Below are 15,496 nucleotides of genomic sequence, written 5' to 3' on the forward strand. Positions count from 1 at the left end.
GTACGTACGTATGTATGTATGTATGTATGTATGTATGTATGTATGTATGTATGTATGTATGTATGTATGTATGTATGTATGTATGTATGTATGTATGTATGTATGTATGTATGTATGTATGTATGTATGTATGTATGTATGTATGTATGTATGTATGTATGTATGTATGTATGTATGTATGTATGTATGTATGTATGTATGTATGTATGTATGTATGTATGTATGTATGTATGTATGTATGTATGTATGTATGTATGTATGTATGTATGTATGTATGTATGTATGTATGTATGTATGTATGTATGTATGTATGTATGTATGTATGTATGTATGTATGTATGTATGTATGTATGTATGTATGTATGTATGTATGTATGTATGTATGTATGTATGTATGTATGTATGTATGTATGTATGTATGTATGTATTTATGTTTGTATGATGGAGATGGAATAATAAGTTGTTTCGATTTGAGTACATCGGCCTTATATAAACAGTGAACTCAACTCAAGTGACACTTATGATAATGATGAGGATAATGAAGATGATGATGATGATAGTAGTGATGAAATGGATGATGATGATAGTGATGAGGATGATGATGACGGCGATGATGATGATGATGACGATGGTAATGGCAATTTTCTCTCTGATACATCACTCCATGAATCAAAACAACCAACTGTACAAATTGCTTCAAATAAAAAGGTTATCTGATTGACGACCAAGCAATCAATCAATCAATTGATCAATTAATTAATCAATCAATCTATCTATCTATCTATCTATCTATCTATCTATCTATCTATCTATCTATCTATCTATCTATCTATCTATCTATCTATCTATCTATCTATCTATCTATCTATCTATCTATCTATCTATCTATCTATCTATCTATCTATCTATCTATCTATCTATCTATCTATCTATCTATCTATCTATCTATCTATCTATCTATCTATCTATCTATCTATCTATCTATCTATCTATCTATCTATCTATCTATCTATCTATCTAATAAAAATAAATAATAATACTATTATTATTATTAATTGTTATTAATGATGTCATCACTATCATAATTTAATTATTATGATGCTATAATATTTATTTATTATAGTTGAGTCGGTGCGGTCCAAAATTCAGCCGAACGACGTAATGCAGGTTTGCTATATTTCAATTCACAACTGCATTTCGGGGTTCAGCTGAGTTTCAAACCACTATCTTGTAAAATGATCCTGAGAAATTTTATTATCAAACTATAATTTAATAATACTGAATAATATAATGAGATATTATGATGAAATAATTTGTTGTAGAATCATCCTTGAACAAAACAGCCAGCTGAACGAATCGATGCAAATAAAGAATCAAGCGATTGATAACAATCAACCAACCAACAAACCAACCAGCCAATCGGTCAACTGATCAATCAGTCTAATCAATCAATCAAACAAGTCAACTAATCAGTTGAATGATTGAATATAATCGATCGAGTTAGATATGGTTGTTGGTTTGGTATCAAGATATCAATAGCCATTGAAAAATGCATCGAAATTGCACAGCTGATGTCTTAATAAGGTAATAATTTTGATAATAGCAATAATTATAATAATGATTATTACTATTATTTATTATTATAGATGAGTCAGTACGGTTGAAAATTCAGCCGAACGACGTAATGCAGGTTTGCTGTATTTCAATTTTCAACTGCATTTCGGGGTTCAGCTGAGTTTCTAACCGCCATTTTGTAGAATTACTCTGAAGTAATTATAAAACTATAATTAGTTATTATTGAAATAACGTTATAAGATATTATGAGGTCATAATTTTTATTATAGCCGATTCAGTACGATCAAAATGTCAGCCGAACGACGTAATGCAGAAGAAGCTATTTCTCAATTTTCAACTGCATTTCGGGGTTCAGCTGAGTTTCTAACCGCCAATTTGTAAAATTACTCTGAAGTTATTATAAAACTATAATTTTTATCATTGAAATAACGTTCTAAGATATTAGGAGGTCATAATTCGATCAATCAATAAACTGACCAATCATCCAACCAACTAACCAACCAATCAGCAAACTAACCTCTCTCTCTCTCTCTCTCTCTCTCTCTCTCTTTCTCTCTCTCTCTCTTCTGTCTCTCTCTCCACATCTTTCCGAGTTTACTTCAAGACTGAAAACTTCTGAAAAATACCCCTCCTTATATAGCAACAAGTCACATTGTGGTCATCTTCAATTTTGACCTCGTGATTATCATAATTACCTAATCTAATTCGCGGTATTCACAAGTATACATTGGCTTGTAAACTTTGTGTGTGTGTGTGTTTGTTTGTGTGCGTGCGTGTGTTTGTGTGTCTGTGTGTGTGCGTGCGTGTGTGTGTGAATGTGTCTATGTAAGTAAGACTTTGATTTTTGATCGATTGGATTGTTAAGCCGTTAGTAAAACAATTAAACAATTTACACACATACGTACATATGTGATACACACACACACACACACACACACACACACACACACACACACACACACACACACACACACACATGCATACACACATACATACATACACACCCTCACACACACACACATATATATATACATTTGCACACACACACACATACAAACTGACGCACACACATACACAGATAAAGTTGTATAACAAAATTAAGAATACAGTTTTAATCCTTATGTATTTCTTGAAGGAACTTTGACACATGTGGTGATCTCGCGAGTTTGTGTGTAAGTGTGTGTGTGTGTGTATGTGTGTGTGTGTGAGTGTTTGCACGTACCTATGTACGGGTATATACTTGTAACGAGCAGTTAAAATTGTAACAGGATCAAAACGAAGGAACCACAGTCAATCGCTTTTCAACAATATGATTCATGAAATAGAATTATTATTTTATTTACTGAACATTTTTGTTTGAGCACAGAACATTTCTGAATAGGTGTCCATACCAGATGAATTTCTATACAAATTCTATTATGGTCTTCCTGCTTCCTTATTATTTTTGAATATTGAGAAGCAAATAAAATTTCGTTTCGTTTCGTTTCGTAGGTTCATAGGGCATCAAACTTTACCCCGTTACGATTACCGGCAGGGTCGATTACGTTTCATACGGTACATCTCTACATCGGTACATCATCAAGTTATTATTATTATTTATTTATTTATCGTCAAGTTATTAAAATTATTTATTTTTATTTATTTAATTATTTTATTGTTTTATTTGGCCGATTTTAGCTAAGCAACAACTACTATAGGGTCGGTCCATTTCAACAGATAGCAAGCATTCTACCGAATCTTATCGATTGAATAAAATCATTGATACGGTTGGATTGAAACATAAAACTGCTGACAAAGAAAGAACAACTTTAATGGGATATAAAATGACATTATTTTTTATTTTAAAAATCGTAGCATACATTATAAAATTATGCCTGCATTTGTATGTGGAATATTTTTCAATTAACATTTAAATGTTTTAAAACCTGCTTGAAAGAGGCTTTCAAAACAAGTTCATTCACATTTTGAAAGCGGACTAAATGAAACTGATGAAGTGATTTCACATTATTTCTTCGTTTTAGCGAGAATAACAGCTATTATTATCGTAAATATATAGATAATTTCGTTATTTTAAAATTAACCAAAGTTCTTGAAGCCAAAATAAAATAAAAATCAAATCAACTGTAAAATGAAATAAAAGTGACGAACTCTGAAAAAAAACATTTATAGAAAGAAAAAACTTCTCCAAAAAAAATCTTAAAAACCACCGAACCAACCACCTCTTACCACAGAAGCTGTCATCGCAGCTACCAGCACCGCCAAACTTTGCCGCTTGAAACCAGCAAAACTAGGTCTAGGACTTGAGTTGGGACTTGGGTCAGAATTCGGCAAGGGAGGTAAAGGAGGCAAGGAAGGCAAGGAAGGATTATTTTTTGCATTTGGGCATGAAGTGGCGACACCACGTATCACATCCTGTCTGTCAGAAGCTTGCAGTTCAATAATGACCGAGACGCTCGTCTTCTTCTGGTCGATCTTCTCAAAAGATTCAAACGGTACCAGCAGGACCTCTTCCTCTACTGGGTAGACGGATAGCTTGTGGATTTTGGCCGTGATGGATGGCGAGTTTCGTACGAAGTGGATGAGTGTGTCATTGCCTGTGTGTGTGTGTATGTGTGTACGTGTGTGTGTGTACTACGTATGTGTGTGTACGTGTGTGTAATTATTACAGTATTATGATGAGATTTTATTATAATTATAATTTTGTAATAATAGAAATGCTGACCAAATCCCCCGGCGATTTCTGGATCAAGTGTGGTCGATATGAACTGCTTGAAGTAAAATCTTTGGTCGGGTGCGTCGTATTTATTTTTCATCCCTATCAAATGAATGAATGAGTGAGTGAGTGAATGAATGAATAGATGAATGAAGGAATGAATGAGTGAGGGAGAGTGAGTAAGTGAGAGTGAGTGAGCGAGTGAGTGAGTGAGTGAGCGAGTGAGTGAGCGAGCGAGTGAGTGATTGCATGTATGTATACGAATGGCAGCTTGATAGAATGTTTAATGTCAAACTATGGACTGATGAAGAAAAAAAACAGATAAGCGAATGCTTGCAAAAATTGATTGATAAAAGAAAGAACGAATAAAGACATCTTAAACTTTAAAAACAAAACTCCTAAAAATTAATCACCTCTGTATAAGACTGTTCCATTTACGATGCTGAACTCTGGCATATTGTCCAATTTTCTAACTGCCGTGTAGAGAAGAGCCGTGAAAATTTTATAATTATCCGTCTTTCCTTCAAAATTAAAACAGAAACAACTAAAATTTTCATTATTATAACTATAATTACTATTATTATAACTATAATTACTATTATTATAACTATAATTAGTATTATTATAACTACAATTAATATTCTTATAGCCATAAATATTGTATTTGTATTGAATTTCATGAGTTGTATAGGACCTCTTAGGAAAGAAAACTTAGAAGCGCAAGAAATTATTGTAACCATAATAATTATTATTATAGTTTTAATAATAATAATTATTATTATAACTATAATAACAATTATTTTCACCATAATTATTAATATTATAACCATAATTATTACAACAAATATTGTACCTAGTCGAGTGTCAGCGTTATAGACAGAATAAAAATCTGAAGTATACATTGTGACAGATAGGCATTCGGCCATTGTCAATCCTTTGACTGGCTAGTTTTTTTTTAAATTATAACTGAATAAAAGCAATTATAATTATTATAATTATTATTATCATAATTATATTAATAATTATTGTGACGAACGGCACACGCGCGCAAAATACGTGCAAACCCAAGCAAAGCCGCGACAGTTAAGGGCCTACTCATTAACCATTACACGAAAATAATTACCATAAATAATAATAATAATAATTATCATTATTAATATTGTCAATAATAATAATAATTATTATTATTATTGTCATAATTATTATTTTTATTATTAAAATAATATCTATTAACCATTATTTTCATCGTTTTGTAGAGTGTCTGGCATTCGCGGAAGGATTTGCACATCTGTATGCATGTAAAAATTACATTTTAACTTTCGAAGTGAATCTTACAAACTGTACACATGAAGATAGAGAGAGATAAAGAGAGAGAGAGAGAGAGAGAGAGAGAGAGAAAGAGAAAGAGAGAAAGAGAGAGAGAGAGAGAAAAAAAAAACTAAAGAAAAGCTAACTGGATTAGTGGAGAAAGAGGTAGGGCAAGATTCTTTCCTCAACAATTCTAGCGAGGCATCTCCCTCGCCAACATCCGCACTCATGATAGTACAATGCCATTTGCTGATGGTGGCATCATCTTTCTGATTTCCTGCAATATAGACATCCAGCGTATTTTTAGCTGGATTGTTTTCCGTGGCGTTTTTCTGCCTCACATTGATTTGGTTTTTCTTTTTCGCTATATCAAACGGTTTTGAAAAAACTCGCTTGTGTCTTGCGAGATTGTTGTTGTTGTTGCTGCTGTTTCTGAACAGTTGTTGTTGGATGTTGCTAAGACGAGGAATATGATGTTGTGGCTGATGCGGTAGCTGTCGCTGCTGCCGTTGTGGTTGCTGCTGTTGTTGCTTCAGTAGCTTTTGTTGCTGATAATGATGATGAATTTGTTGACGGTGATGAGTTGGAGGTTTGTGGTTGGGGTCATTTTCATTTTGGAAAAGTTGTGGTCTGTTGGACAGACGGATGTCTCCATCTCTGATGTTGATGATTTGTGTCTCGTGGATGATGTAACCTCTCGAGACCTGGATCGAATGCAAGCTGAGCAGCAGCAGCAGCAGTAGCATTAATGTTGAAACAAATATCATTAAGTGCTTTTTCTGGTTATTTCCTCGTCTATTATTATTATTATTATTATTATTTATTATTTATTTATTTATTATTATTTGTAAATAAATTTTATTATCATTTCAATAATTACTGATAGTTGAATGAATGAAAGAATGAATGAATGAATGAAAAAACAAACAAATGAATGAATGAAAAAAACGAATGGAAGAATGATTGAGTGAAAAATTGTATGAATGAATGAATGCAGCAGTAAAAGTTTTTTCCTTCAAGCTGCATTATTTATTATTATATGAAGAACTTTTTTGTGTGTATGTATGTATGTATGTATGTATGTATGTATGTGTGTGTGCATGTGTGTATGTATGTATGTATGTATGTATGTATGTATGTATGTATGTTTGTATAATACGTGTTATTATTATGTAATGCAATGTAAACAATCCGTTTTCCGAGACATAGCTTGAGAAAATATAAAAAAATGTGTGTATGTATGTGTGTATGTTTGTCCGTTTGTTTGTGCGTGTGTATGTGTGTGTGTGTGTGTTTGTGTTTGTATGTTTGTATGTGTGTATCGATGTTTGCAACTTTTCAACACATAATTAACCTTTATGATTGGCCGGCTGACTGTTTGCTTGCTGAGTACTCGGCAAACAAAATAATAATAATAAAATATTATTATTATTATGATCCGTAGTAGTAGTAGTAGTATTCGCGAAAGGTATACCGGTTTTTATTTGTTTATTTACAGAGAGTTTAAAAAATACTGGTCAAATGTTTTGACGTGTTCTCATAATTCAACAAATAAAACTTCACTTGAAACGATATACAACAACAATACAGATACCGATACGAATTTTTACCGATAGGATATCGATTCGGTACAGTATAATACAATAACATACCGATACAAAAGCATTTTAGATAAATTTCAATGAAAATTCAGCGCTACATAAGTTAACTTGTTTGATTTGTTTATTAGTAAAGTTCTATTTATGGTTTTGTAATCGGTTAAAAAAATGTTATCAATTTGGAGCGAAATAAACATGGAATGAACAAATGAATAATTGATGGAAAAAACGAATTACTAATTAAATTATATCTCAAAAACCATTCAACCAAACAAGCTTTCAATAATTGCGAAACCATGCATGCTTTAGTTTCAGTTCTTCTCTGGCTTATAGCACTCCTACCAACCAGCTTCTTAAACTAGGCATTAAAATGTATCAGTCCTTACAGAAGTATTAGCAATAATAGTAAAGAAAATAGTTTCTCCAGTAATATAAAGGACAAATTAAATGTTAATCCCAAAGTTCTCTATACAAATAGCAAACATACAATCGTTTCTAATCTATATTCTCAAATAAAGAATAAAACTCGAGCCGATAACAACAACGAGACTGAAATAAACATTCCAGAAATAGCTCAAACTCAAAATGACAAAAAATTGGTTACTAAAGAAGTAAAAGTTAGTTAAAAGAATGCCCTTGGCCGGAACTAAACAGTTGAAAAACAGCTAGAAAGATCGAAATGGTACCCCCAGTCGACATTTTACGACTCGAACCAGAACAAGATATGCTGGAGTTGAAGCATTGGTACTGCAGTACGAAGTCATGAACATGTCAGAAGCAGACTGCCAAGCCATTCTCAAAGAGAGTAATTCCCTCTACTGGAAGAGTTTCTGGTTGTTCAACCATTGAAAAACACGGCAAAGTTGGCCCGGCTTTTTGCAGCTTTTTCCAAAACATCGACGACAGACCGTGGTTGAGTGCCGCGAAGGAATCCACCGAGGGATTTCTGCCCGACGACCCCAACAACAACAGAGTGGCACTGCCAAGTTGGTGCCTCTTTTATGACTTTCTGCAGCCTTGTCAATCTTATTAGATTGTACAAATGATTTGATCGTACAAATGATTTGGTCGTAATAAATAATAGTACGCAATTAATGACACAACAGAGCTAAACCTAGTTTGAAGGATGAGCTGTTGGACTCGAAGCACGGTTCACCCAACCAAGATTCAACAACGGGGAAGTTATCTTCAATTATAACTTTTGTGGTGTTGATGTCATTCTAACGTCATTTTCCGGCTTATCATATCATTCCCATGTTGGCGGTGACGGGCAGTCTTAAATTTAAAATTTCAATCGCGCGTGAACGAGTGATTCATTTTAAAATTTTTTCTTATTTTTTGTCATTATTGTTTCAATATTTCTATCTACCAAAATCTTTTCAAAAGAGCTTGTTGTTGATTGATTTGGAAATATGAAAATTCACTCGATGTAGTTGCACACGTGTGGATGGTTTGATGGTTTTCTTTCAAATGATTGGGTCCCTGGTGTAACTTATCTAGTAAGCGAATTAACGAAACTTACATTCACAATTTTTCAATTTAACATCAAAAAATGAATTTGCTAATATAAAATGAATAAATAAGTAAATTAATTTACAACTAAATTGGCTATTTATTTATTTATTAAGAAAAATTTCCCAGTTCGTTGTTAGGCATCTTTCAGTTTCTATATTTCAATTTTCGTTGAAATGAATTAAAAAAAAATAGTTAATAATTTTAAAAGTTTGCATAAAATGTAGTTAGAATCAATCTAAATCTGAATTTCAAAAAGAAAATTTGAGAAAAATGCCTCATAGAACTTCAACTTTGGCGTGTTTTTCGAAATGTTAATCGATTTAGTATCGACATGCATATCGCTTATCTTTCTTTTTCTTAAACGGTGTGTTCTTTTTCTGGTGTTTTTTTTTATTTTAATTGATACTTAAATTTTAAAATTTTCTCTTTCCCACTCTCTCTCTTTCTTTCTCTGTCTCTCTCTTTCTCTTTCACACACACGTACACACATTATGTAACTACAACTTTCTGTATAAAAATCATACAAACACGCGTTTAATGCAATAAAAGATGCGATAGTTTGCGTATTGAAAGACCAATGAATGAATGATAAATGTGATGATGTTCTTTCATTCACTCAGTCTCCTACTGTAATTCTCTCTCTCTCTCTCCTCACACACACACGCACACACACACACACACACACACACACACACAGAGAGAGAGAGAGAGAGAGAGAGAGAGAAGACTATAAAAAACAAGAAAAGCGTTTTCAAAATGTTAGTTTGAAATATCTCAAAAAAGAAATATTCAACGACTAGTTAATGATAGTAGGCCGAGATGAATCTGAAGGCACACAACTTCCACCTCGCCATCTTCCTACTTACTTGCTTCTTACTAGCTCCAGTCACCGATGCCACTAAACATAAAAACTCAACAGTAAATGGCAGTGGTAAGAAAAGTACCATTAAAAGAAGAAACAGTGACAACCACTTGTCAGTTTTCGATCAGACAACGACGATTTGAACCAGCTGAAGAAATGGCACTGCGCGGTTTTGAACGCTGATCTAAACAGTGATCCGCGAAAAAAACTGATTGATGAGGCTTGCGACCCGAAGTCACACAAACAGCAAGGAATGATTCAAGTTTGAGAAAAATTTGGTTCACTGAATTCATTTTCATCTACTATTCATTTATAACCTTTTCCAGTGTAAAATCATGAATAAATATTAAAATTGAAATATTAAATATATAAATATTAAAATTGAAATATTAAATATATAAATATTAAAATTGAATTCGTAATTAATTTGAGAATTTTTCTTTTTAAGAACTGTAAGGACAGTATGTGCACACTGCTTAATAAAACTGAAGCAATGTACACCACTAAACGTTTGACGGTCAATTTTTATTCATTTAAAAAATCTACACACATACACATACATAATATACACATACATACACACATACAGATACATACATAGAAACATGCACACACACACACACACACAAACACACGAACAAACAAACACGTACACATATACAGTGTCCGAATCCTCTGATTTTACCCGAATGTATAGCAATCACAATGTTCACGTCACAGTTTTCTTACACTATCAACTGCAATATGAGAAAAAGTAATGACAATAATAATTAATTACAATTATATTAATATAATTAATATTTTAAATATTTTATTTGAAAGACCTTTCTTTGCATCTACCTGTGTTTGTATGTGTGTCTCTGTGTGTATACATGTTTGTATGTGTGTGTTTGTATGTGTGTGTGTGTGTTTGTTTGTGTTTGTATGTATGTAACCATTTTTTAGGGATTTACGATCCGTACAAAATGTACACTGCTTTGTTGATGAGCGGTTTAAAGAAGTTGCGCGCAATTGAAAAAAATTTTGATTATTTATTATAAATATTTACTCTTTTCGTGTTAACTAAAATAAAAATTGTTAGACTTCATCATTAAGTCTGCGCAGAATTTTATGAAAATCTAAGTAAAGGTTATACACATACATGTATGTGTATACACATACATGTATGTGTATACACATACACATGTATCTGTATACACATACACACATACATGTATAGGTGTACATGTACACATACCCACCTATTAAATATACAGTCAGACGTATTTGTAACTTATATAAAGCAGGGTATAAATTCACTGAATACTACCAAGAATACAAAAGCCAATTTTTTCAGCACAGATCTTTTAAATTATGACTATAATTACATTTATTATGATAATTATAATGAGTATAAATTATTATTATTATATATATATATATACATTGTACATATATAAAGGTGAATCAACATAGGGTTAAGTTAAATGTACGTGTGAGACAATGTATGAATGAATGAATGTATAAATGAATGAATGAATAAATGAACGAACAAATGAATGATCGAACAAACAAATGAACAAAACAATATAAAAATCGCTAAAACCTGAAGATCTATTCAGAACCTGTAAAAAAAATCTAAAAACTCAAGTTAACTAAAATGAAATATGTTATAAAAACGTCAAGAATTTTGATTACAACAATACATTTTCTATATATACGCACACATACGAAAATGAAATACATACCCATACAAACACACGTACGCACACAAACACACAATTTGTAATGAAGAAGGAATGGTCTTGAAAAGAACTAAAGTTAGGCTGAAAAACATAATTGAAATTATAAACGAAACAGAAAAAACTTGAGTAAAAATAAACTAGTCATCGTCATCGTCATCATCATCATCATCATCCTACTCCTCATCTTCATCAACAGCAAGACAATCACTATCAACACCGTCATCAGCATCATCATCACCACCATCATCATCATCATCGTCGTCTAAGATTTTGAAGCTGCGATGATGACCACAAGCGACAAGATGGCGATTACCGTAGTAACGATTGCGATAATACAAAACTTCCGTTTTCTGATCTTATCCTGAATAAATTAGGATGGATTAATGAATGAATGAACAAATGAATGAATGAACAAACGAACGAATGAATGAATGAATGAATGAGTGAATGAACGAATGAATGAATGTATTTGATAATAACCCTGTACGATTTGGCCATCATAAGCTCATTCGTCCCACTAGCCACATTGTAACTGGCTGATTCTGTGTGAGCTTCAATACTATCTGTTACCATCATTAACATTGTTACCATTAATTATATTATTATTATAATAATAATTATTATTATAATTATTATTGTTGGTGTTATTATTATTCATTTATTAATATTATTTATCGTTGTTAAACGCCGAAAACTAAAGTCTGAATGTAAGTAATCCATGGCTTGCATCAACAACACAGCAACGACAACTTCACAACAACAACGCAACAACACTACAACAACAACACTAAAACAACAGCAACAACACAACAACAACACAACGACAACAACCAACCGATTATCTCTCCTTGCTGATGTACCAGGAGACTTAGATCTTTAAAAACCTGGTTTATGTCTGATATATCTGTCTAAAATGAAATGAAAATAGCATAAACAATTGTAAAAATTGTATACATACAAACACACACACACACACACACAAACACACACACACACACACATACATATGATACATACTTTCATAAATTTCAAATTATACATAACGAGAACTTATACATAATGATAACTACTCAAGAATAATATTACATTTCCAAATACCAAATTATACATCATCAGGGGATGGAGCACTGCATACTACCAGTTTATAGCACTATATAAGCACCACATTTCACACACAAACGCGCACACACACACACACGCACACACACACACACACGCACATGCATACATACTTCAAGTTGTTTTATTTGTCCTTCTGAATACTGCAAGAATTCTATGTCCTCTTTTGATATTCCAGTCTGCTGTTGCTGCTGGCTAAAATAGTAACAATAATAACAACAACTACAACAACAACGAGAACAACAACAACGAAAACAACAATAATAATAACCCGAACGTTTCATTATCATCATCGCCATTCCTCAACTCATCATCATTATTACCATGGCCTGATTCTCTTGTATCCATGAGCTTGAGGATTAAAAATTATCAACAAATGAATAAACTACAACAACAACAAAACAACAACAACAACAGCGACAACAACAACATTAACGACTTACATTAACATGCTTGCCTCGAAGTTGATGCTGCAACTGCTGCTGCTGTTGCTGTTTCCTCTTCATCAGCATCCTCTTCTCCTCCGACATCTGTGACCTCTGCAGGGATTGGAAGTCCTTGAGGGCTGTGGTAAACTCCGAAGTCAGCTGGTCCTTGATCTGTCTGCTCTGAACGTTTGTGTGGGTTTTAAGGAAATTTGAATTTGCATTTGGGAAAACCAGGATTTGGAATGCAAGATTTGGATAAGTATTACGATTGGAATTAACAGTTTAGGATTGGGATTAACAGTTTAGGATTGGGATTAACAGTTTAGGATTGGGATTAACAATTAAATACAGCAACGTACACACATAAAAACAAACAAACAAGACAAACAAACAAACAAACATCAGACGGAAGAACAACTAGACTAGACAGTGTCTGCAGATTTCTATTGGTCTCTTTAGCCAATTCATTCGTCTGATGCTGTACCTTATGCCTGATATAGAGTAATAACCAAATTATAGTTATAATAAGTTAAGTGGCAACAGAATAGACTAATGGTTAGGATTGCCTGCGACTGCACCGCTCGATTACCAGGTTCGAATTCAATAAGATTCCTATCTATCGTATGCAACTCAACATTACATTCTCTTTCAATCATTAACTACAACAATCATAAAATAAAAATAATTATGATAATAATAAACAACAATAAGTTATAAATTATAAATAATAATAATTATAACAAACAATTTATCTCTAAGTTCGAGGTTGTCCGTTGGTCCACCAATCTGACTGACCATCTTCTGCATCTGTATATCTGTGATGATGTAAGAGAATAAAAAATTATAACAATAATTATTAAAATAATTATTAATATAATTATTCTATATTATAATTTATATCATCTCTCGTCATTTTAATCCTCATCATTACCGTTGTTCGTCATCATCGTCTACTTACTATTTCGCCTAATCTTCTGACAGTTTTCACTAATCGTATGTCTGAGTCGATTAAAATCAGACATGTTTGGGCCACCTGATTGGTCGATTGATTGAATAATTGGTTAATCAGTTAACTGGTTATTTGGTTGATTGTTTAGTAAGTAAGATGGCTAAAAAGTTTTCAATGTCATTGTCTTATTTTATTATATTTTAATGAAATTTTTACTAAAAGTGAACTTAAATTGAATAAAAACACACCAATGATTGTTGGGGATTGGTTTGAGCCGTAATCTCTGAGACCATTCTTGTTGTTGAAAGCCATTTTGTGATTTTTCTTTGCAATAATGAGCTATAGAGAAGAAGTATACGCAACAAATGAGAATTAGCAATGAGTCTTTCTGATGATTCACCTAATAAAACATGAAAAAAATTAAATAAAAAACATCACACAAGACAAAAGAAGGTCCTATTCTAAACTACCCTAAAGTTTAGGGTCTAAACTAAATTACTAAACTCTTCTAAACTTAACTAACTAAAGCTAAACAAACTACTAAATTACTAAACTCTTCTAAACTAAACTAACTAAACTAAAGCTAGACAAACTAACTTATTAAAATTAACTAAACAACAAAGACAAACAAACATATGTTATGTTGGGTTTAACACTAAATAAATTTTAAATTGTAAATAATTAAATAAAAAATTCGGTTTAAGAATAAATATAAATACCTCGTCCTTATATTTTATATTATAAATTTTTAATTAATTATTGAAAAACAAATCAGGTCAAAACTGAAAGAAACTCAACATAAACTTGATTGAATTTATAGATCATGAACAAAGTATTGTTTCAGCATAATTGAAATAAAAAATTAAATAAACATTATTTTAATCAAATCACTAATCACTAAATCACTAATTTGATAAATGGATTTTAGACTTTAGTAACGAAAATAAATGCCAAAAGCGACAACATATTAAGTTTCCTTTTAAATTATTTAAACAGAGATGTGGTAGGTGGGAGTTTAAAAATTTATGAAGTATGTATTTATAACAATTCATACATTTAAATACATGTATGTATGTTAATTTTTTGTATTTTGAAGTTTCACAACTCATTGTAATAAGATGAAAGTACAATGAAACAAAGGTTTAATCGTCGTCATCATCTTCATCGTCGTCGTCATCATCTTCATCATCGTCATCATCATGACTATTGTTATAACATCATCTTCATAAATGTACATGTTGTATAATGTTATTGGTGTGTGTGGTGTGTATGTGTATGTGTGTGCAATTTTGAATGTGCGTGTGTGTGTGTGCGTGTGTGTGTGGGTGTGTGTGGGTGAGCCATCATTCATTTGCACGCGACCGCAGGTGTAAGTGACGTCATCATACCTAAAATTACATTCAGAATCTTTTTCTCTATTTCTACAGCTCTCTTTTAATGATAAAAAAATTCTCGGCTTTGGTGCAAGACTGATCGATAGAATGCATTCGCTCTGCAATTTGTCATAACCATAAAGTGATCATTTTACAGTTTTGTTATGGTACAGTCTTCTATAATTAAAACTATGTGGGTTATATTTTATCAAAAAACTATTAAGTATTCTAAACATTCAGAGAGAGAGAGAGAGAGAGAGAGAGAGAGAGAGAGAGAGAGAGAGAGAGAGAGAGAGAGAGAGAGAGAGAGAGAGAGAGAGAGAGAGAGAGAG

At 32.2% G+C, this 15,496-nt stretch overlaps 2 protein-coding genes across 2 annotated transcripts; both read right to left on the minus strand.

The window, feature by feature from the left end:
- Window positions 1-1,668: 1,668 nt before the first annotated feature.
- On the minus strand, window positions 1,669-6,363 carry HELRODRAFT_167086 (hypothetical protein; the record flags this gene model as incomplete). Its single annotated transcript, XM_009012605.1, has 7 exons — window positions 1,669-1,764; window positions 3,802-4,091; window positions 4,298-4,390; window positions 4,702-4,809; window positions 5,142-5,232; window positions 5,523-5,576; window positions 5,743-6,363. 7 exons carry the CDS (start codon window positions 6,361-6,363, stop codon window positions 1,669-1,671), a joined length of 1,353 nt encoding a protein of 450 aa, XP_009010853.1.
- Window positions 6,364-10,600: 4,237 nt separating this feature from the next.
- Window positions 10,601-14,738, minus strand: HELRODRAFT_185252 (hypothetical protein). The gene is made up of 13 exons (XM_009012606.1): window positions 14,511-14,738; window positions 14,040-14,191; window positions 13,801-13,875; window positions 13,588-13,657; window positions 13,243-13,333; window positions 12,858-13,022; window positions 12,686-12,765; window positions 12,528-12,609; window positions 12,131-12,203; window positions 11,776-11,858; window positions 11,181-11,656; window positions 10,801-11,159; window positions 10,601-10,703 (listed from the first exon to the last, which is right to left on the minus strand). The coding sequence occupies exons 2-11, from the start codon at window positions 14,101-14,103 to the stop codon at window positions 11,558-11,560; spliced, it is 882 nt and encodes a 293-aa protein (XP_009010854.1). The 5' UTR covers window positions 14,104-14,191; window positions 14,511-14,738; the 3' UTR covers window positions 10,601-10,703; window positions 10,801-11,159; window positions 11,181-11,557.
- Window positions 14,739-15,496: the final 758 nt, after the last annotated feature.

The sequence above is a fragment of the Helobdella robusta genome, assembly GCF_000326865.2.
Source record: "Helobdella robusta unplaced genomic scaffold HELROscaffold_11, whole genome shotgun sequence".
Taxonomy (NCBI): Eukaryota; Metazoa; Annelida; class Clitellata; order Rhynchobdellida; family Glossiphoniidae; genus Helobdella; species Helobdella robusta.